This window comes from Astatotilapia calliptera, chromosome 23, assembly GCF_964374335.1.
Source record: "Astatotilapia calliptera chromosome 23, fAstCal68.1, whole genome shotgun sequence".
Classification (NCBI taxonomy): Eukaryota; Metazoa; Chordata; class Actinopteri; order Cichliformes; family Cichlidae; genus Astatotilapia; species Astatotilapia calliptera.
Genome location: NC_137443.1, coordinates 6,666,155 through 6,687,781, shown reverse-complemented (window position 1 = coordinate 6,687,781; position 21,627 = coordinate 6,666,155). Strand labels below are relative to the sequence as shown.

General features: G+C 41.8%; 2 protein-coding genes across 2 annotated transcripts; one reads left to right on the top strand and one right to left on the bottom strand.

Moving 5' to 3' along the window:
• The first annotated feature begins 224 nt into the window (after positions 1–224).
• Positions 225–16,893, top strand: pfas (phosphoribosylformylglycinamidine synthase). Its single transcript, XM_026159048.2, has 28 exons — positions 225–401; positions 2,244–2,366; positions 2,533–2,668; positions 3,588–3,693; positions 3,797–3,995; positions 6,447–6,552; positions 6,649–6,789; positions 6,875–6,999; positions 7,087–7,215; positions 8,233–8,370; positions 8,592–8,720; positions 8,820–8,893; positions 8,971–9,127; positions 9,218–9,279; positions 9,387–9,548; positions 9,685–9,921; positions 10,015–10,245; positions 10,387–10,567; positions 10,683–10,766; positions 10,939–11,094; positions 11,367–11,486; positions 11,584–11,729; positions 11,813–12,020; positions 12,515–12,594; positions 12,696–12,810; positions 12,899–13,048; positions 13,198–13,338; positions 16,301–16,893. Exons 2-28 carry the CDS (start codon positions 2,246–2,248, stop codon positions 16,609–16,611), a joined length of 3,945 nt encoding a protein of 1,314 aa, XP_026014833.2. The 5' UTR covers positions 225–401; positions 2,244–2,245; the 3' UTR covers positions 16,612–16,893.
• Positions 16,894–16,928: 35 nt separating this feature from the next.
• LOC113016308 (E3 ubiquitin-protein ligase RNF170) lies at positions 16,929–21,178 on the bottom strand. The gene is made up of 6 exons (XM_026159050.2): positions 21,062–21,178; positions 20,475–20,577; positions 19,854–19,962; positions 18,500–18,573; positions 18,303–18,413; positions 16,929–17,735 (listed from the first exon to the last, which is right to left on the bottom strand). Exons 2-6 carry the CDS (start codon positions 20,493–20,495, stop codon positions 17,397–17,399), a joined length of 654 nt encoding a protein of 217 aa, XP_026014835.2. The 5' UTR covers positions 20,496–20,577; positions 21,062–21,178; the 3' UTR covers positions 16,929–17,396.
• Positions 21,179–21,627: the final 449 nt, after the last annotated feature.

Below are 21,627 nucleotides of genomic sequence, written 5' to 3'. Positions count from 1 at the left end.
AACAAAAACAAACAGATTCCAGCTTCTAACTTGTGACAGGAAAGTTCACTGTTGCTCAAAAGTAGTTGATATCATTCATAAGAAATATGGCTGAAATATGGGATAAAATTGACAGATTATAAGCCAAAAAGTAATTTACCACAGTTTAAATACTGGGGATCATCACTGAGCAAATACTGTAAATCACTCTTTGCTACGACACCCACTTGCGCATGCGTCTTGCAGTTTGAGTGGCTCACACGTGGGTGCAGAGGTCCAGCCATCCTTCCATCCATTCAGTCAGTCAGTGTGCAGACCGCAGCTAACCCAGCCGCTTTCAGTCTGTCCTGCAGGAGCAGAAGTCACTCCGGGACTCCAGCAGAGACCAGGTTTGATCCCAGACAGCGTAACTGCTGCTGCACGTAAGTTAGCTAATGTGCTTTCTGCTAACTCTGCTGCCTTTTAGCCGCTTAGCTTCCACACAGGAAACATGGAAAACTCCCCCAGCTCTTTTTAGACACGAGTCACTTATTAAGAAGTTGTATCCCTTATAATGTGTCGTTGTTGTGTTTCAGTCAGTTGACACAGAGGTGTGTGTGTGTGTGTGTGTTTATGTTGAAGGGGGTTGCAGTTTGTAGCGTGTTAAACACTAACAGAAAACTCCTGACCGTGCAGTGTGTGACCTGCAATCAGTGGGCCATTTGTCAGGATCAGGATTGTGTGTGTGATTTTATATTGGACATAGTTCTGCATTTATTATTGTAATGTAGGTTTTATTAAGTGTAAAATTAAGGAAGTTTAATAGAATGTTCACCTGAGCCACAGCAAATATATATAAGGAAATGAATAAATACTTTTGAAACCATGAAATCATAAGTGTTAATGACAAACATCTCTTATCTCTTGAAAATCTGATGACATGAATTATTTTTTTAATTAGAATATTTTTAATGAGTGCTAGGGTACTGCTCATTTTTCTTTAGGGGAGCCCGGAATTTCTTATGTGGAGGAAAAAAACTTATTCTCTGCACATATGTCAATACATGTAGAGTACAGATCAAAGAAAACCTTCACATGTTGGTTTTCTAACCTTGCAAAAGTGTTATACATGTTTATAATTCAAACAACTTGAGTCTGGATCTAGACATTTTCCAGATGTTTTACCAAAAACGGATTAACTTTTTTTTGTAATTAAAAATTGGAATAGTTAATGACTTGAATACAACTTTCAAACTTTGTTGTGGTCCCTGGGTTGTATGTTCAACATGCTGATATCGTTGGCTTTCTGTGACGATTTGCAACCTTTTTCTCCTTTTGAATCAAACGTACAGTGGACTGAAAACTTTTAAAAACTACAAATAAATTGAGATCGTGCAGTATTAATAGTTGTTATTTGTTTTGAACTTAATGTACAGTAAATGAAAATTAGATTTCAGTGCGTTTTCTGCTAATGTAAATTCTTAGAATTTCAAATCAAAATAAAGTGATCTGTACCAGCGTTCTTCCTCTTAGCTCCTGTTCCACCTTTGTAGCAAATTTCATGAAATTCACCTCTGTAGTTTGTGTAATCTTGCTGAAAATCCAAAAAAATGACCTTTAAGAAAAAGCCTAAGTCGGAGTGAGAATTTATCTTGTAACATCCTCTCTGTTCTGTGTGCCTTCGAGGTCCTTGGTACAAAATGTGCAGATTCAGCCTCCCTCCTCTTTCTTTTATCCCTTCATTAAATCGCTGACTCCATGATGATGAAATCCGGGTGCTGTGTGGCCCATAGCATGTTGCAGGACTCCAGTTCTTTTTCCTGTTTGGGTTCAGAATGACGTGTAGCCCAATCCTGCTATAGCGTAATGGTTTGTAATCAAAATATTTAAAGCTCTTAAAGCTTTTGAAAACTGCCATATCTAAACATAGATTACTCTGCTATACTGATAGATGGCTTTCACAGCCTCTCTGAGGTCTTGCGGAGGTGTTGGAATGGGTTGTAGGCTTTTTGCAGTATTACGAGTGGCCTGCTATCTCATTATTGGTTTGTCTTGACCTGAATCGATCTGGAGACTAGGGTCGGCACACTTAATATTGGTCATCAATTTCATACTTTGGACTCTGATTTAATGACTCGTTACTTCAGAAAATGCAGTTAGTAATAGGCTAAATCAATTCTATTGACAAATGATGCCTAAAATTCACCTTCTTTGACCCTCTACAATTGATTTGACTAATGCACTACCCTCTGCCTTTAAACTGGATTTGTGTATCTCTTCATCAGTCATGGCTGTCGTGAGGTTCTACAGTAATGAAGCTCTGAAAAGTCGGGCCTTACAAAGGGCAGCAAAGCTCTACCCACATCTGTTAGTCACGACCGAGCTGTGCTACAATGTGGAACTGACAGGTGAGTGTGTAACAGGCCTTGAAGATGCTAATTATTATGGATGTGGGTAGAATGAGGATTAAAGTCACTGAATTCACCTTAAAGGTTTCTTACTAGTCTACCACTTAAAATGTCACATTTACATCTGTTTATAATGTTTTGTCCTGCTGTGATTTTTCTCCTGCAGGCTGCGAGAGTCTCAGCGATGAGCAGAAGGGGGTTCTACTCTGGTTGTTTCGTCATCCTCTGCACGCAGAGCCGCTGTCTGAGAAACCAAACCTCACAGAGGGCAGTGGGGAGAAACTGGTGGAGATCGGGCCCAGGTACTGCTGCCTGGTTTTTAGAGATAATTCATTTGCATCTCAGTCTTTTTGCTTAGCACAAAACACACAGATGCCATCTGCAGTTGCTTTACCAGGCAATCCCTGCTCTTATTTCGAAAGTTCAGTCACTGCCAAGCAGCTAGCCCTGGCCTTTCCCTGTGAATCCTGACTTGATGAGGTCCTGGCTAGGTAGCAATCAGCTGCTTTACCAGCGAGGATCCGACATCCACCTCCACTGTTTTTGGATTGCAGCTGGGATTGCTAGTCCTTGTTCTTTTTTGAGATCCACAGCACCTCTCTAACTAAAATGGTTCAGATATTGCAGTCCTAGGCAGCAGGTCGCGATTACGAGCTGCAAGAAGGTGGAGCTGGAAGAAAGATACAAATCTGTACCTGTGCATTTTCAAATGTTTGTGTTCCAGGTGCTGTATGTTTGTTTTCTTGGCAGTTGGCGATACATTGTGCATTTCTATTTGTACTCTATTCTTTGACCACATATACCCCAACTTTTTTTCTTTCTTTTTTTTCCCTCCTGCCTTAGACATTGTCATTCTGTATGAATAAGATTCCAGTTAGTGAAATGAGAACTTAAGGTTATGAAATACAGGAAACAAAGAAGTCAAACTGGTAAACTGCAAACAAGCCAGGCCGTGAGGGTTCTGGCCAAGACGTTTGTGACTTCCTGTAGCATACATTAAAATAAATACCGTCTGTACTGAACAATGTTAGGCAGGTGTTCACTGTGACTAAGGGTAAGTAATATGGAAATCTTTAAAAGTGCTGAGCAGACTGTAGGCGAGCCTGACTTAAAAGTAAATAGGGAAACATATGGTACAGTTTTAATTAAAATAATTCTTTTAAATCGTTCATATGAGAGAAAGTCTACATTATAAAAAAGTCTTTTATGTTATATTTTCAGGTTGAACTTCTCCACTGCCTGGTCCACTAACGCTGTGTCCATCTGCCAGAGTGCCGGTCTCACTAATGTCACCCGAGTTGAGCTGTCGCGCAGGTTTCTCATCAAGGTGCGAACACACACACACAGAAAAATCTACGCATATATATATACTTTTCTTTTTCTTTCGCGACTTTACTTTCTGGGTCTAATGTGAACTGTCTCTGCTTCAGCCCAAGACCGAGCAGAGTGTGAGTGAAATCAGTGGAGATGTAAAGAAGCTGATTGAGTGTCTGTATGACAGCATGACGGAGTGCATCTATCAACACCCCATCACCTCCTTCACTGTGGAAACAGAACCTCAGGCGGTGTTCGACGTGGACATCCTGGGGAAGGGTCGCTCAGCCTTGGAGAGCGCTAACGATGAGCTGGGTGAGAATTTATTCATTTTATATTTTTTTACACTTTAATAGAGTTTCCTTACTGGGGCTCTCTTAATTAATGGAGCATTATTGAGCTTCATCCTCTTTTAATCTCTGCTTTTACTTTCCTCAATCAGTCTTTTATTGCATTTAATGAACTGTGACCTGCCTCTCTCTTCTCTTTGTCTGCTCTTCCTTTATGCTGCTTCTCAGTCTTACAGTGGTCTGTGAGTACACTGCTAATAACGTCACATGATGCATGACATTATTACTTAGCTGGTTGAAGTCACAGGACGGCAGTGATGCTGCTGATTATCTTGCACGTGCACGTGTGTGTCTAATGTAAAACCCTAAAGAGATAAAGGCTCAGTCGATTGAAGGACTGAATAAACTGATCTGAGTGATATTTGAAGCCAAGATTTTTGTTTTGTTTGTTTCTGGTTGACTAAAGGTTTTTAGTCCTTGTACCTGACCATTTTCTTTGTTAGTTAGTTTGTTTGTTAAGGTTTGTAACACACAGAAAACAAGGGACTGAACCAGTGCTTAGTCCACACATGGCAAAAAACTTACAACATATTATTTTATTTTTTATCTTTAAGTGCTTAGTTACAGGCAGTATGTCATAAAATCCCAGTTTTACAGGCATAAAATGGTATTTTTGTACCCATGAGGTGATTCTTAATGAGCTATTAACTAAAAATTTGGCGTATCTCAGCATGGTGTGTAGTTTGTCCTTAAAAAAATTGAGTAAACTGGAGAACAAATGACTTATTGGCAGACCTAAAAAAAAAAAGGTGAATGGTATCTGAAATGGAGTAAAAGCAGAAAACACTGTCAGTCATGGACGGGCCTTCCCGGAGCCCTGACCTCAGCATCACTGAACACTGTGAGATCATCTTGTCATCGGTTTTATAACCGTACCGACTCTATTTTTGTCTTAAATACTATATTAACATTAACATGCAAATAAATTAGAAGTGGCTTGAGACATTACTGTATAAGATAATAAAAGCAGTTAAGTTATTTTCCTAGAAAAAGTTGGATGCAGCGGTTAATCACACTTTAAAATCATTTTTGTTTCCCTAGTGACGCTGATTTTATTTAAGGATCATTGCTAAGTTAAGGTGTGTCGTTTCTAAGTCGTTCTTGGTTTTAATATTTTCTTACTTAAATTATTGCTATTTACCGCTCTTAACGAACCATCTTTAAAATCCATTGCAGTCTGTCCAAAATGCAGCTGCACATCTTTTAACTGTTTCCAAGAAGAGATGTCTTGCATCTTTATTCACTCTCTGTTAGCTTTAGAGTCAATTTTAAAATTCCCCTTTTAGCTTTGAAGCTAAAGCGCTCCAGTATCTCGCACTCGGTGTCTCTCCTTCGGGTTTATGAGCCCGTTGTAACATGATCTTCTATTCGCCGACCTGGAGCTGCAGTCACACTGCGGTGAAAGCTGTAGGCTGACAGAAACAGCCAGTTGCAATTGTTTGACCAGACGACCCTGTGTCCTCTTCAAACTCCCTAATTTTTCCTTTAAATAATATTTAAAGTTCAAGGAAATCTCCTGCAAAAACAAGCTCAATAAATATGTGATGATTTCTGACTTGCCAAAATGATTAAGATTGCCGTTACAGCCCACAGTAAAAATACTTTTTGCAGCCATACGAACAAGTCAGTTCTGTCATCTGTGCGTAACGGCGATTTTCTGTGTAATGACCCAGAACTGTAAAACATTTCATGTGTCTGCACGCTGAGTGATTATTTCCTCCTAATAATGTGAACAGGTTTCAGGCTGACACCAGCCACAGCGACAGAACGTGGCATGCGTTCTTATGTTCATGCTCTGCTTATTCGCTCAGCTTCATTAACATTCACAAGCAGCTCAAAGAAATGAGAATCATTTCAGTGCACGTACTTTGTAGGCGCCGCCATGCTCGGCTGGTGAATTGAGGAGATAATTAAAAAGAGGTATATGTGGAATTTGTTCTGCTTTGAATCCTTGTGAAATCAATTTTACACTCAGTGTTTTGGTGTTTAATAGATGGGACACAAGTTTGTTATGCAGTGTGGATCCTTGGAATACTAATTGTAATGTGTTCATGCTAAGTACTGCTTAAGTTTAAGTGCAGTGGAAGTGATCAAATTTATATGTAAACGAGCCAAAGCCATCTCAGAGTTGTCGGCTTTCTTGTGTTTTGAAGCATGTTTGAATGCATGGGAGTGTGTCGATTGATTTTTGTTTCGCCCGAGGGTTAGATGATATTTTTCCAAGTTTATATATAGAGAACAATTCAGGGGAAGAAATGCTGACCAAAGCGCTGTGCACCTTTTTAGAAGAGCACGTTTTGAATCGATAGTAAATGGATGGAAACTACTCAGTGCTCTTTAAATGATCTGGTGATGCCATGTGGTTGTTTTTTCAGTATTGAGAAACTTTATGTATGCACTTTTGTGGTTGGTGCAGGCTTGGCCTTTGACTCCTGGGATCTGGACTACTACACATCGATGTTCCAGAGGATTGAAAGGAACCCCACCAGTGTGGAATGTTTTGACCTGGCCCAGTCCAATAGGTGGGGTCGTCCGCAGTGAACAGATTGGCGGGACTGCTCTGTGTGTTGTGTGTTTTTGGTATTTATACGCTGCAAGGCTTTCTTTGTCCTTCCCAGTGAGCACAGTCGTCACTGGTTCTTCCGGGGGCGGATGGTGATCGACGGGAAGGAGCAGAAGGAGACTCTTTTCAGCCTCATAATGGACACGCAGCGGCACAGCAACCAGAACAACGTCATCAAGTTCTGCGACAACAGCAGGTAGTAGTGGCGACAGCAGGGGCGAGCACACTCGTGAGCGTGTCTGTCTATTTTGGCTCACTGTAAATTTTCTGTGTGTGTTCAGTGGCATCAAAGGCATGGAGCTTGAGTTCATTTACCCAAAAGACCCATCCCAAGCGAGCCCGTATGAGACTCGGCGCTCACTAAGACATGTCATCTTCACAGCAGAGACGCACAACTTCCCGACTGGTTAGGGCGCAAAAAGTTTTGTACTTATTTAAAATGCAAGTTTCTGTTTTTACCTGAGATTAATCGTGAGCTGGATGGACATTTTAGGTGTATCACCGTTCAGCGGAGCAACAACAGGGACTGGTGGTCGTATCAGAGATGTCCAGAGTGCCGGACGAGGAGGCCACGTCATTGCTGGCACTGCAGGATACTGCTTCGGGAACCTGCACATACCAGGTCCAAGACTCTATGCATCTAACAAATTTCCCACGTGTGGGACTAATAAAGGTTATCTTATCTACTATTTAAGGGCAAGCTTTAAAACAGCTGTCCCCAACCTTTGTTGCGCCATGGACCGGTTTAATGTCAGACAATATTTTCACGGACCGGCCTTTAAGGTGTCACAGATAAATAAAATAAAATGATACAACTAAGACAAAAACTGTGGTGTTTTGTAAATACTAAACACGAATTCACTGTCTAACTTTAGTAGCAGTGTCCTCCTGAAATCCAGCAACAACATTGAGAGTAACGTCCTCCTCTCTCCCCCTTAATGCTCTCTGGTTGCTATGGTAACATGTAAATATTTCTTTCAAAATAAGACGCACAACTACAACACGGGAAAAGACCCAAGGAAACAGAGTTGACGATAAAAACCCTGAAAATCATAAATTTCACACCCGAGCATCAACTCTCGCGCCCCGGTACCAAACGACTCATGGACCGGCCCGGGGATGGAGGACCGCTGCTTTAAAACCTACAGGACAACAAATTAAAATCCACATATTAGAGTTATTATAATATATCACAAGTCTTCACTTCACAGAAGTTTTAAATACCTAAATATAGTTTTTATCGATGAGTCATTTTGGCACCATGTGAGGCTGCTAAAATGGTTTTGGTTAGAAGTTGATGTTGATCAGTGAGTTGCCAGTTGAGGAAAGTAAAAAGGTGGTTTCATTAAAGTATAATAATTTTCTCTTTTAAAGGTAAAATTGAAGAATTTGACCACATGCATTTAGATAAACCTAGATGTCATCTGGATAACAGTTAAAAAGAATCTGAAAGTCTTGAATGATTTGCCACACACTTGGCATCTGTACAGAAAATGGATAATGGTCTAATAATGAAACCCTGAGGCACAACATGCCAAACGTAAAATAGATGCATTTTTGTTAATAAGGTATCATAAAACATGGTTGGACTGTGCTGCACAGAAACTGACCTTGAGTCAACATGTCTTTCCATCTGTAGGATATGATCTCCCATGGGAGTGTAAAGGAGAGGGATGGGAGTATCCCTCCACCTTTGCCCCTCCTCTGCAGGTGGCCATTGAGGCCAGCGATGGAGCGTCGGACTACGGCAACAAGTTTGGAGAACCTGTCCTCTCAGGTAGGACGACCGTACACACTAAACACATAAGTTTAAACAAGAACGCAAATCCAATACTATCTCTGTTGTTGCAGAAAATTCATTTTGTCTCTTTTCCTCAGACTGCTTCCCAAAAACATTGCATCTTTAAATCTGTAACCTGTTTTCTAACATAACTGTACAAATTTATGAATGACTATCGAATTATTTTGGCACTTCTTTAACACATAACCTTCCTTTAGGCTTTGCTCGTTCCTTCGGCATGCGGCTGGCTAATGGGGAGCGACGGGAGTGGATTAAACCGATCATGTTCAGTGGTGGTCTCGGTTCTATCGAAGATCTACACGTGAAGAAAGAAGCGCCAGAGCCTGGTGATGCTTTAACACACTGTGTGAAATGACATTAATCAATTCAGAGGCTATATTTACACACATTGATCAGAGACTCTCTGCTGCTCTGCTGTCCATCAGGAATGGAGGTGGTGAAGATCGGAGGGCCGGTGTACAGGATCGGTGTAGGAGGAGGAGCAGCCTCTTCTGTTCAAGTATGGACACTACAATTAATCAATGACCTCGCGTGACGTGAATGTTTTTCAGTATTTAAGTACATGTAAACTTGTAGGTTCAGGGGGACAACTCCAGCGACAGGGATCTGGGTGCTGTCCAGAGGGGAGATGCTGAGATGGAGCAAAAGATGAACCGTGCTATCAGGGCATGCCTGGAAAGAAGTGGCGGAAATCCAATCTGCAGTATACATGATCAGGGGGCAGGAGGAAATGGTGAGGAAAATGTGGCTTCTTTAAGAGGTTATATAAAGAAAGAGAGAAAAACCAAGGTATTGAACCTATACTCTCATTTCTTTTTTTTAGGTAATGTGCTCAAGGAGCTCAGTGAGCCAGCAGGAGCTGTGATATACTGCAGTAGATTCAAGGTAATCACCACATGAACACAGCTTTCTGTTTGTGTTTTTAAACACATTTCTTGTATTTTCTTTTAAATAGATAAATGTCTGGATTTTTTTTATGCTTTGTGTTGTAGAAAGGTGACCCCACACTGAGTGTGCTGGAGCTTTGGGGGGCTGAGTATCAGGAGAGCAATGCCCTCCTGCTGCAGCCATCAGATCGGTCCTTCCTGGAGAGGGTGTGTCAAAGGGAGAAGTGTCCTGTTGACTTTGTGGGAAACATCACAGGAGACGGCAAGGCACGTTTTAGACTGGCTCGAGTCGATAAATGCACATCTATCATACCGGTCATTTCACCTTGTTGGCTAGGTCATAATGCCACAAGTGTCTCACTGAGTAAATCCACGCTCAGTGAATTACTGATTTCTCACTCAGATTGTTCTGGTCCGTGACGAGGGAGGAAGTGGCGATGAGGCAGACAGCGGGCGTTGTCCTGTGGACTTGCAGCTGGAGTGGGTTCTGGGAAAAATGCCGCAGAAGGAATTTAAGATGGAGTCACTGGCCCTGAATCATCAAACACTGAGTCTTCCTGCTGGGCTGACTGTCAAAGATGCTCTGCACAGAGTTTTACGTTTGCCTGCTGTGGCGTCCAAACGCTACCTGACCAACAAGGTGTGTGTATATACCCGTCTTACAGTCTCTTGTTTTTAGAAATAACTTGTGCAGACACTGATTCTCTCTGTTGTCTCTCTCTCCCTCCATCAGGTGGACCGGTCTGTGACTGGCTTGGTTGCCCAGCAACAGTGTGTCGGCCCTCTTCACACCCCATTGGCCGATGTGGCTGTTGTTGCTCTATCACCTTTCAGCCTAGGAGGAGCAGCAACAGCCATTGGGGAGCAGCCAATTAAAGGGCTGGTGTGTCCTGCAGCAGGGGCTCGCATGGCTGTGGGTGAGGCTCTGACCAATCTGGTGTTTGCAAGGGTAACAGAACTAAAGGTGAGTAAATATGCAGAAACAAACAAGCTTAATTAATATATCGCAGATATGCAAAAATGTAAAAAGGTGTATTTTTAATCCCAGCATGATGTAATTATTGGAATTTTATTATTATTATTATTATTTTTAAAATCTTGTCAGGATGTGAAGTGCAGTGGTAACTGGATGTGGGCTGCTAAGCTGCCTGGAGAGGGGGCATGCCTGTGGGAAGCCTGCCAAGCCATGTGTGCAGTCATGGGTCAGCTGGGAGTGGCCATCGATGGAGGCAAGGACTCTCTGAGCATGGCTGCTAGAGTTGGAAAAGAGACGGTCAAAGCTCCAGGTACTCTGTGTGTGTGTGTGTGTGTGTGTGTGTGTGTGTGTGTGTGTGTGTGTGTGTGTGTGTGTGTGAGTGTGAGAGCTGTCTAAACTTAGCTTTTGCTCTGCTTCTTTTTCAGGTGCTCTTGTTATTTCAGCATATGCTGTTTGCCCTGACATCACTGCTACTGTGACGCCTGATCTCGAGGATCCAGATGGCAAAGGTATAACGCACACACCAAGACTCAAATCTGTCAGTGTTTTAATGGCATAAAAAATAAGTTAATTTTCCTTAGTTTTTTTATTTCTATTTTCATGCTTCTCTAACTCACGCTGCGCACATCGTGATCTCAGTAACAGACAGCTTGCCTCTGACTTTTTGTCCTCTGTCTGCAGGCGTGTTGTTGTGGGTTCCTCTCAGTCCAGGCCATCATCGTCTAGGAGGCTCTGCCCTGGCTCAGTGCTACAGCCAGCTGGGAGACTGCTCTCCTGACCTGGACCAGCCAGAACTATTGACAGCCTGTTTCAACACCACTCAGAAACTCATACACGGTCAGTTTGCACAGGGAAAACATCTCCCTGCCACAGAAAGGGGAAAAAGTTGGCATCGAATTATACTGGGAGCAAAGTTCTCTTCAGTGTGGTTTTTTTGTTTTGTTTTTTTGTCCCCCCCCCCCCCCCCCTTTCAGTTTTGTTTAAATATTCCTTTAAATTCTTACTGCACAGCCACAGCTCTGCACTGTGACGAGAGAGCCACCTAGTGGCTTGGAAAGCTCCTAAAAAAATAAGAACAACAACATGTAATCTATTTTGTGTCCTTTCAGATCGCCTGCTGAGTGCAGGTCATGACATCAGTGACGGAGGCCTTCTTACCTGCTTGCTAGAGATGGCGTTTGCAGGAAACCGTGGGATTGATGTTGAATTGACTTCACAAGGAGCTGGAGGTTAGAGCCTGAATGTGTTATTTCCCTTTCCTTACCAGTTAATTACACATACATAATGCAAAATAACTGTGTCTTTACAATCTTTTGCCACGTGCAGTCATGGAGCTGTTGTTCAGCGAGGAGCTGGGTTTGGTTCTGGAGGTTTCTCAGTCAGATTTAGAAACTGTGTGTCAAAGATACAGCGATGCAGGCGTCCAGTGCCTTCATATCGGCAGAACATGTGGCTTTGGACCAGAAGCCATGGTGAGATGTTAAACCTGGCACGGACTCGGGTCTTGTGTCTTTGTAAGGGATGACCGCTGTCTTTCATTGCACTTGTCTTCCAGATCAGGGTCCGTGTAGATGGAAAGGAGGTGCTGAGGGAGCTGCTGCCTGACCTCAGAGCAATGTGGGAGGACACGAGTTTCCAGCTGGAGCGTCTCCAAGCCAATGAGCTGTATATTAAACAGGAGGAGGAGGGGCTATCAAAGAGGACACAGCCATACTTTAAACTGACCTTTAACCCCTCTGAAATGCCCACCATCAGCCAACCTGGTATCAGTGACTTATTGTACTCCAGAATTGGAATTAATGGTTGTTTTTATTATGAAGTCAAACACTCTTTGATTATTTAATTGTCTATAAACTATAATTTAGCATAACAGTTGTACATGCTGTCAGAGGGTGTATCCCCACTGGGGAAGTCCTCCAAGAACAACAAACCTTTGAAACGTTTTATTCAGTTCGCTAGTGTTTCAAACTGCCAGCAGCAACACTGAACTGATGCAACAGCTAGCCGCTAACTGGTAATGCATTGTCATCCATTGTTGTTTTTCTTTATAAGTCTGTTTTATCTTATGTATTTTCACTTTACATCATTTCCCAGTGTGCTGAATGGAATGAAACCATATTTATTTAGTGGTTGGACAGCACCACTAAATTCTTAATCATTTAAATTCATCAGGTTTAGTCAGATATAATCATTTATTAATACTCTGTGATTTTTTTATTATGTTTTTTTTGTATTTTAAACTGTTCTGCTCTTTTAGCACGTGTTGCTGTGGTCAGAGAGGAGGGCAGTAATGGAGATCGAGAGATGTCTGTCTCTCTGTACATGGCGGGCTTTGAGGTCATTAACAACAGCTTTATGAACCAGATATCTGCTCATCTAAATCGAAACTGTGTTGCATGTGTTCATTATTGAGCTTTGCAATGTAAATGTGTGTGTAGGTTTGGGATGTCACCATGCAGGACCTGTGTACTGGCTCAGTAACCCTGGACCCTTTCAAAGCAGTTGTTTTTGTTGGTGGTTTCAGCTATGCAGACGTCCTGGGATCAGCTAAAGGTAAATGCACTCGCATGCACTCAGACGTAAACCACTGTGAGGTACATATTATTTTTTTCCTGCGTAACAATATTACTTTTTCATAAAGGTTGGGCAGCTACTGTTGCCTACAACTCCAAAGCCAAGGCTGAATTTGATCGTTTCCGACAACGTGAGGATACAGTGAGTCTGGGCGTATGTAATGGTTGTCAGCTGCTCGCCTTGCTGGGCTGGGTGGGAGAGAGCGAGGAAGGAGTGGGTAAGAGGACATTGCAAAGAAATGTTTCTTGAAAATGTGATTGAAATAAAGCAACACAATACCTTAGTAGTGAATTAAAACAGAATTGTTTAGAATAATTTTTAATCCTGATGTTTGTTTTTTTTTCTTGGCTTTTTTATTCTCACCAGAATCTGAAGTGGTGCTGAGTCACAATAAGTCAGGCAGGTTTGAGTCGCGTTTTGTCAGCGTTGGGATCCAGGACTCTCCATCCATCTGGCTGAGAGGCATGGAGGGCTCAGCGCTGGGAGTCTGGGTTGCACATGGAGAAGGTAAAGTCAGATCAGCATGAGAGGTCTACTGCTAAGCAGGATTTGTAGTCAGGTTTAAACGAGCGTGCTTAGTATCATGACAGTGGGTCACAACTTACTAAACTAAATCACAGTGGTAACTTACGCTTAACTTAAACTCACCAGCAGTAAAAACAGTACCAACAAACCAGTTCTGTTCTATTGGAAAATGGTGTCTTAGAACAGCGGTCCCCAACCCCCTGGCCGGTACTGGTCTGAGAGTTGAGACTTAGGTGTGAAATTTGTGGTTTTCAGGGTTTTTATCCTAAAAACCATAAATAATAAACCATAAATCCTTTATCATTATTTTTTATTGTTTTTATCATTAACTTGGTTTCCCTGGGTCTTTTCCTGTGTGTCATGAATGACCCACATGTAAATAAGACTTCTATTATATGCACAATAAAGCAACGGTCCCCAAACCCCAGGCCACGGACTGGTACCGGGCCACAAGAGTTGAGGCTCGGGTGTAAAATTCATGGTTTTCAGGATTCTTATAGTTTTTATCATTAACTCAGTTTCCCTGGGTCTTTTCCCATGTGTTATGAATAAATCTTCTTTTGTTGGTACCGGTGCTGGTTTTATTTTGTTGTATTTATCCGCGACACCTTAAAGGCCAGTCCGTGAAAATATTGTTGGACATAAACCGGTCTGTGGCGCAAAAAAGGTTGGGGACCGCTGTCTTAGAAGACACTAGAGTAGGGGTGGGGGAACTCCAGGCCTCAAGGGCCAGTGTCCTGCAGGTTTTAGCAGGTGTCCTTGATCCAGCACAGCTGATTTATATGGCTAAATTACATCCTCAACATGTCTTGAAGTTCTCCAGAGGCCTGGTAATAAACTAATCATTTGATTCATGTGTGTTGACCCAGGGTGATATTTAAAACCTGCAGAACACCGGCCCTTGAGGCCTGGAGTTCCCCACCCCTGCACTAGAGGATCCTATGGAGTTCAAATATTCAGAGATGATGATAGATCAGGAGTTGATCAACCAAACATGAACAAGCTTGGCCACAGGGCATCCTAAGCCCAGGATGTTATCAGATCAGATATCATCATGTTGCCTACCAAACATCAAGGGGCTAAAATGATCCATATGTAGCATTTATTCTTACAACAGCTTGCAACTATGTTATGACTAGGGATGGGTACCGGTGACATAAACGGTAGTAACCAGACCGAAAAGCAGCGCACATTTCGGTGCTTTATTTCGGTGCTTTTTTTTTTCCTGAGCTGTGATACACTTTAGATTCTAGCCAATCATTTTACGTTTCCGAGGATAGTAGGCGGGTCCAGGTACGTACGTTCTTTTAGAGCAGAGCTACAGATTAAAAACACCCAAGGCAAAGCGGTCAAAAGTCTGGCTGTACTTCACAGCAAAATATGCAAACTCAGCAGCCTGCAACAAGTGCTTTAAGCTGATACTGTGATACTGTGCAAAGGAGGTAACACCTCAAATCCGATGAAACACCTGGCGACGCATAGCGTTTTTTGAAAAGCCGAGAAATGCGCCGTATTTGATAGCTTGCTGCGAGACCTCACACCGTGCACATCTACTGCGGGTGGGTTGCCTGTTATCGGACCCGGAGTTAGCAACATCCCCCAAAAACACGAAGAGGAGAGTCCTGGCCCCTAGCCCTGCCAGTGTAGCAGAAATGATGAGGATGATGACGGCAGCAGCAGCCGTTCTTCTCTGCGTGAGTAGCTTAATGTTGTTCATGTGTAATTTACATTGAGTAGGCTAACCACGTTATTACATTAATGCATGTAAGGTGAACTAGCAAACATCATATCTACATGCAGCTGTCTTCTTGTTTGATGGCAGATACTCCCTTCACCCTGGCCAAAAAGGCTAAAATGACCAAAGAAAAAGTTGGAAAACAGTTAAACATGAGAGGTTTTTGGACAAAGTTTGTGTTTTTTCCATTGTTTAAGCACTGCTTCCAGCCAAGAGTGATACCATATATGCCCCGTAGCTGCAGAAAAGGCTAACATTGTTATCTTTTTACAAAAAAAACAGCTGAACATGAGAGGTTTTTGGGCAAAGTTTGTGTTTTCCATTCTTTAAGCACCGGTTTGAGCACCGTTTAAGCACCGGCACCGTTTCAAAAGTACCGGTTTGGCACCGGTATCGGATAAAACCTAAACGATACCCATCCCTAGTTATGACTGTTCAATTTTCAACAGGCATAAAATAGTATTTTGCATCAACAAGGTGATTATCAAGGCACTATTAGCTGGCAAACTTGGCATATCTTCTCATGATGCACTGTCTCTAAAAACTTTGCAGAAACTGTATAAGTACAAAAGACGATGTGGCAGGCTTAAAAGCTATCTGCAGGAAATAGATAGTAGCTGACATTCATGTCCTTAAGAAATAGGGGAGAAAGAAAAGCAGAAACCTGGCATAAGACCTGAGAGATGACATGTTTCTCTTCAGCTGATCTATCTGCTGTTCACTAAACCCTCATCAGAAATAGTCTCGGTGGAAGGTTGGCTGACGAGAAGTCGTTTTTGAGGGAGGGAAATGGAAGTGGGGGAAAAAGCTGAGGTATATCAGATTACACAAGAGCTGGACCGAAAATCTGACGCATCTGCAAAACTCGTTGGAGGCTGTCGTGGTTCGGCCCTGCTTTTCAGCCATGGTGTTGGGATCTTGTCAGAATGTATGGAATTATGAATATAGGAAAGTATGCACTAAAAGGTGGTCATAGCCAAAATGTTCTAGCTTTATATATTTCCATTAAAACTTTGCACATGTCAATAAATCACTCAGCTATTTATCATTTTTCTAGCAGAATGTACAGAAATGATGAGCCCCCCTCTTTAAACTTGCATAACATCAAAGATTAATCTGGTTGCCTAACAAGTCAGTGAGTCCGTACGCTCTGTAATCAGCACCTGTGTTTAGTATTGATTTTTCCCCTAACCTTTTTCTTTCCCGTAGGTCTTGTGCAATTCCGTAGCTCTCGGGCTCAGGACCTGATTATTTCTGGTGGACTAGCCCCCCTCCGTTACCTTGACGACCAGGGTCATCCCACTGAAGAGTACCCTCTCAACCCTAACGGCTCACCGCAGGGTATCGCAGGACTCTGCTCCAGGGATGGCAGACACCTGGCCATGATGCCCCACCCGGAGCGCTGCACCCTGAGCTGGCAGTGGCCCTGGGCCCCAAGGGACTTCAGACCTTCTCTCACACCTTCACCCTGGCTGCGTATGTTCAAGAACGCAGCTTCTTGGTGCAGCAATCAAGAGTGATATTCCTCCATTAACATGTTTCTAGTGCTGTCAAAGTAGGGTGTCAACTAAAACTGCCATGTCTGTTTACGTTTTGTTGCCCAGCTTTTTACTTACTGGGGTACGCTGGTGTTTATGCATTATTACTGCCTGTTATACTTTATTGACTTATGGATTAAACATGAATTCCATAGGTTTAATCTGCATATTGTACAAAACTGCAGGTCTGCTGTTATTAGTGTTGGTCTGCTGAAACATCCACTACTGAACTTGCTAACAATAAATGATTTAATACTGGAAAAACGTGGTGTTGTGTGACATGATAAAGAACAGCTATATAAATCAATAAATATTGTTTATTTAAACGATAAAAACTTAAATTTATACAATGTCAAGTATTTACATGGATGTCAATAATACAGTACTGACGTGACACATGTTCTGTAGCTTACTGGAACAACACGTTTGTGTACACTGGTACAGATTTTTTTTTAAAGGGAAAACAAAGACAAGTCAAACACTTAAGGACTCAAGAAGGGTTAAGGATTTGTAACCACATCTGAACCTACAAATTGCATAACATCATATTTTTAGTTAGTTTAGCATGAACTCTGTAAACAGTTCACAAAAACACCTGGAATCTGAATCTACATTTAGGGAGGCTCAGACAACCTCTAACACCTTGACTGTTGCATGCTGTGCAGTTGTCAATATTCTTCTAACCACTAATCCAGCCAGAGGGAAGAAATTCAATAAAAGTCCATGTCTAACAGCTTGTGCTGCCACGCTCCAGCTGCTCATGCTCTCTAAAGTGAATCTCCCATCACTCCCTGTGAGGTTGTAGCATTTCCAGGTTGTCCTCTCTCTGGTGTTATTTGCTGGTTGATATTGATAACACAGATAAGGAGCAGGATGACCACCACCAGGTCGTCCAGGAGACCTAGCAGTCCACAGAGAGAGGGGTCTGTTTCTAGGGTACTCGATGAAGACACTGCATCCAGAGCAGGGGAGGAGATGGACATCACGGTCCCCACGCAGCACAGGGCAACCCTGAACAGAAACAGCCACACGAGTCCTCCCATGGTGCCCAGGCCACGAACCAGTAACTGCAGAAGCAAGGGGGTGTCACAGAGGTAGTCCGTTACCTGGAGGGGTGAGTATGCAGGAGGACATCAGACAACCAGATACCAAACATTTCAAGTTGGCGCAATCAAAAATGATCCACAAGATTTTTGACTGAGCACTTCGACATGGGTCAGGGGTATTCTGCTGATTTCCTGATGCTGCATTTATTATATTTGTGTCTCTCTTAAAAGCAAGAAATAAATTATTCTAAATGTATAGTCAAAAGTAGTTCCAGTTCTTAAGCATGAACGCTACAGGATATGTTTTCAAAGAAAAAAAACACACAAAGAAGGTCACGTGGCTTCTAGGTGTGTCATTGTGAGCTGTTGAGCTCATACCTCCTTTGTCTATCACTGTTGGTTAAACAGGACAATAACTGCTAGGTTGCATAAGAGGTATTCCCTTTTCTAACTCTTCGAGGAAATAATGAAAGAATTCTTTTCTTCCCTTTCAGATGCCCTGATAGATACCACGGCTTATGATATCTTAGAATAATAATAAAAGTATTCTTGGCTCTTCGATAGGTGAGTTTGCTGTTGGGGAGTAGCAGTACAATATTGTTACCGATGTTTTAACAGAGTACTGACCCTGCGCGGAGCTCCAGAATAACGTTTGTTGTAGGCTGTGATTTCATCGAGAACTTCTTTTGACTGCTGGTCTGATCGGGTCTCGCTGAACAGGTGGCAGAGCACACTGACCTGCAAGATTGCAAGCATTTTTATTTCACGTCCACGCTCGTAACACATTTATGATGTACAGTAAAAGAACTAGGAGAATAACGCACCTTCTGTCTGCAAAGAGGACAACTGATTGCATCTAACCATGACCCATGCCTCCAATAGGTGATAAGACAGGGAGCTGCAGAATCAAACACAACTATTTATTTAACTCGTCATTTAATCTATAATAGATAGTATCAAGGTTGGATGAGTGCATTCATGCCATAAATGTTACTCAAAAGCTACAGATATGAACATCTAATTGACCATCTCAGATATGCCCAAAGAAATTCCAGGAGAAACACTTCCTAATAGGAATTTGCAGAATTATCCAGAATTTCAGGTTCTCAGTTCTACTGTTTAGTTTTTTGTTTTTTTTAAAGCAATAAGTTTATGCACAGTCATGGTTCTGGGTCATAACTCTGCATAAACTGGCTTTTGTTGTTATACTTAAGCAATCTTTGGCTGCCACATATAAATATGAGATATTTTTAAAAATTCATATTGGAAACATGAGAGATCACCATCCCAAGTTTTGGATATTCTTCAAAGAATATTATGCGCCTTGAATATGAGAAGCTGTGAACAAAATATCAGTCCTCTACCTGCAAAAATGTGGTGTCTTTAGGTCTCCAAATCTGCTGGTAGAGATTGGACATAATATTTCAGGGATTTCAACAACAGTCATTATATGCTATCCACTCTTGAGACTTTATATTCATAGTGCCATGTTACCAGATATTTACACCAGAAAACTGAAGGATCTAGCTCAAGTTATTTAAAAAAAAAACAATCCCTAAATGACAGAACCTGAAATGTATTCCCCATTGAGAAGTCAACCTTTCTCCTGGATTCTTTTTTTCAGGCAAATCTAAGGTAAATGACCCTGTAGCAAAAATTACAAGAGCCCTTCTCAAAAGCAGATTTGTAAAGACCTGAACATTTTTACATGGTTAGCCTAATATACGGATACGAGCTCTGTTTTTTTATTCTATGTATTATACACCTCTCAGGTCAACTCATAGCGCAACTCTCCTTAATGCTCCAAGTGTAGATTATGAATTTGGGTTAATGATGTTGAGGTTTTGCTTTCCTAGTAGCGGGCATAAAACCTCCATCTCGCATCGTCTGTGAACACATACCTTACTGTGTTTGGTCGTTTGCTCCTCTATCTACAAGTGTAATGGGTGGACCGTGGCAAACGTTAATTATTAAAAGCCAAACAGATGGGCCAAACAGATGGGCCTGAAACAGCTACAGCACACTACTTCTACACTGATCAGTGAATAAATCGCATAAACTAAGACACGAAGTGTGAGCCCTAATCACAGATGATTGACCGAACGGGTGTGTGCATAAAATAATTAGAGTCTGAGAAGATTTTGGTCAGTTTGTGTAAATGTGTGCAGGATCTCGTACCGCAGAACAAATGGCCGCAGTTCGTCTGGACTGGGAATCTGGCCGTCTGCAGGCAGACTGGGCAGTGCCAGTCTCGTCTGTTCGAAGACTGACATGCCTGCATGGATTCCTAAAAACAGGAGAGACGAGGAGACATAGAAGAGAAGACATAAGTGAAAAGTAGGAAGAAAAAAAAAGGACAATGACAGAAGAATTGATAAGCGTTTTCTATTCCTATTCCTGGTGTTCATGGATTTCAAGTGAAATAATCTTTGAAAAGCTTATACCGATGTAACGGTGAAACACAGAACACAACACAACAGAAAACTTTTGATTTGAGTCATGCAAGCAGTGACATCAACTTCCTCCACCAGACTGTGCCCCCAATAAAAGCAATAAATTACCTTTTTTATAACCCAGGAAGTGTCTTATAAATAATGTTTTCCCAGTTTCCGTGTAGGAGAAACTGTTTTAAAAATCCAAATTAATGTAACTCTTTAAGTTAAAGCATGAGATTCACCCAAGTGCTTCAGAGATAGTGACAAAGAGAAGTGTAACCCCCACTGAAAACAAGGAAATATAATAAGCCCCTGCATGACATGAGCTTTACTGTGAGTGTATGCGTTTGTGTGAACCACTCACCTTTAGGCAGCTCATATACATTGATGTTGACTGATCAGGTGTGCACAGCAAATACGTGGATTATCCTACAGGCGACCCTGACTCAGTGGAACTTCAGTCTGATCTGAAACACAACATGACATAGCAACATAGATAAACACACCTGTAATGCTAGTTTATCTAAATAATGATTTAATTATTGATGTGTGAGATAAAGAGAACAGAAGCTCAGCTCTTCTCTGTTTGCGGATTACGGCTACTGATGCTCCGACTTCAGCGTTCGGACTGCTAATTTAAATGGTTTGTAAAGCTTAGCCTGCACTAACAGGTGAAATATTTTTTTCAGATGGAAAGATGAAACTGTTAATAACAATATGCTCAAATCAAAGAAGGCTGCAGGTTTATAACAGATTTCATTTGTCAAATAACTTCAGTATCAATTTATGGCTCAGATCACCTAATGGGCTTAACATTAGGTCTGGTCTTTCATACAAATCAAGAAATCTGTAAGAAACACACTCAACAAATTCCCCCAAACCTTCTCTAACAATTTGGTAAAGCACAAAATCATATTTCTATTACAGAAAACATTGGAAAAAAAGACTCACCTGGACTTAAATCTGTTGCACGGGTGTATAGAGGTTAGGCAGATAGATAATCAGTGTCTTCTAGAAGGAAGTGAAGTGCTGCCCAACAGCATCACTGAACAAAATAAATTGAAGCTCCCTGTTAATGATCAACTACATTTTCCAATATCAGCTGGCCTGTGAGTCTTTCTACTTAAAGGGGACAGCATTGTCAGATCAATACATTGGTGCTTTGTACAAAACTCACTTACTTCCCTTTAAAATAGGCAGCTGTCAACCTTTAGTCTCAAAATAAATACAAAAAAACGAGAAAAAAAATCAACATATTTGTTCCTTCAGTCTGGCCAGAGGTAACCGGTTTGGGTCGCATGACCAGATCAAAGCCAGAAAAGATTCCTCCTACGCTTTGTTTAAGTAGGTTATATTTGAACTTGCCAATAATTTACCCAGAGTTTACTTAGCCAAAACCTTGTCCATGCAATGCTTTTTTATATTACTACACCAAGGGTACTTCAACTGATCCTTTGATCCAAATCCAAGTTGCAATGTGAAAGTAAGAAATGTCTAAATCGGTGGATAGTAAAACC

Coding starts and splice junctions, on each gene's coding strand:
- pfas (XM_026159048.2), top strand. CDS start 2,246: ATGGCTGTCGTGAGGTTCTACAGTAATGAAGCTCTGAAAAGTCGGGCC. Junction 6,553..6,648: donor GACCTGGCCCAGTCCAATAG/GTGGGGTCGTCC, acceptor TGTCCTTCCCAG/TGAGCACAGTCGTCACTGGT. Junction 11,487..11,583: donor GACTTCACAAGGAGCTGGAG/GTTAGAGCCTGA, acceptor TGCCACGTGCAG/TCATGGAGCTGTTGTTCAGC.
- LOC113016308 (XM_026159050.2), bottom strand. CDS start 20,495: ATGTATATGAGCTGCCTAAAG. Junction 19,963..20,474: donor TGTATATGAGCTGCCTAAAG/GTGAGTGGTTCA, acceptor TCCTGTTTTTAG/GAATCCATGCAGGCATGTCA. Junction 17,736..18,302: donor ATTCTGGAGCTCCGCGCAGG/GTCAGTACTCTG, acceptor TCACCCCTCCAG/GTAACGGACTACCTCTGTGA.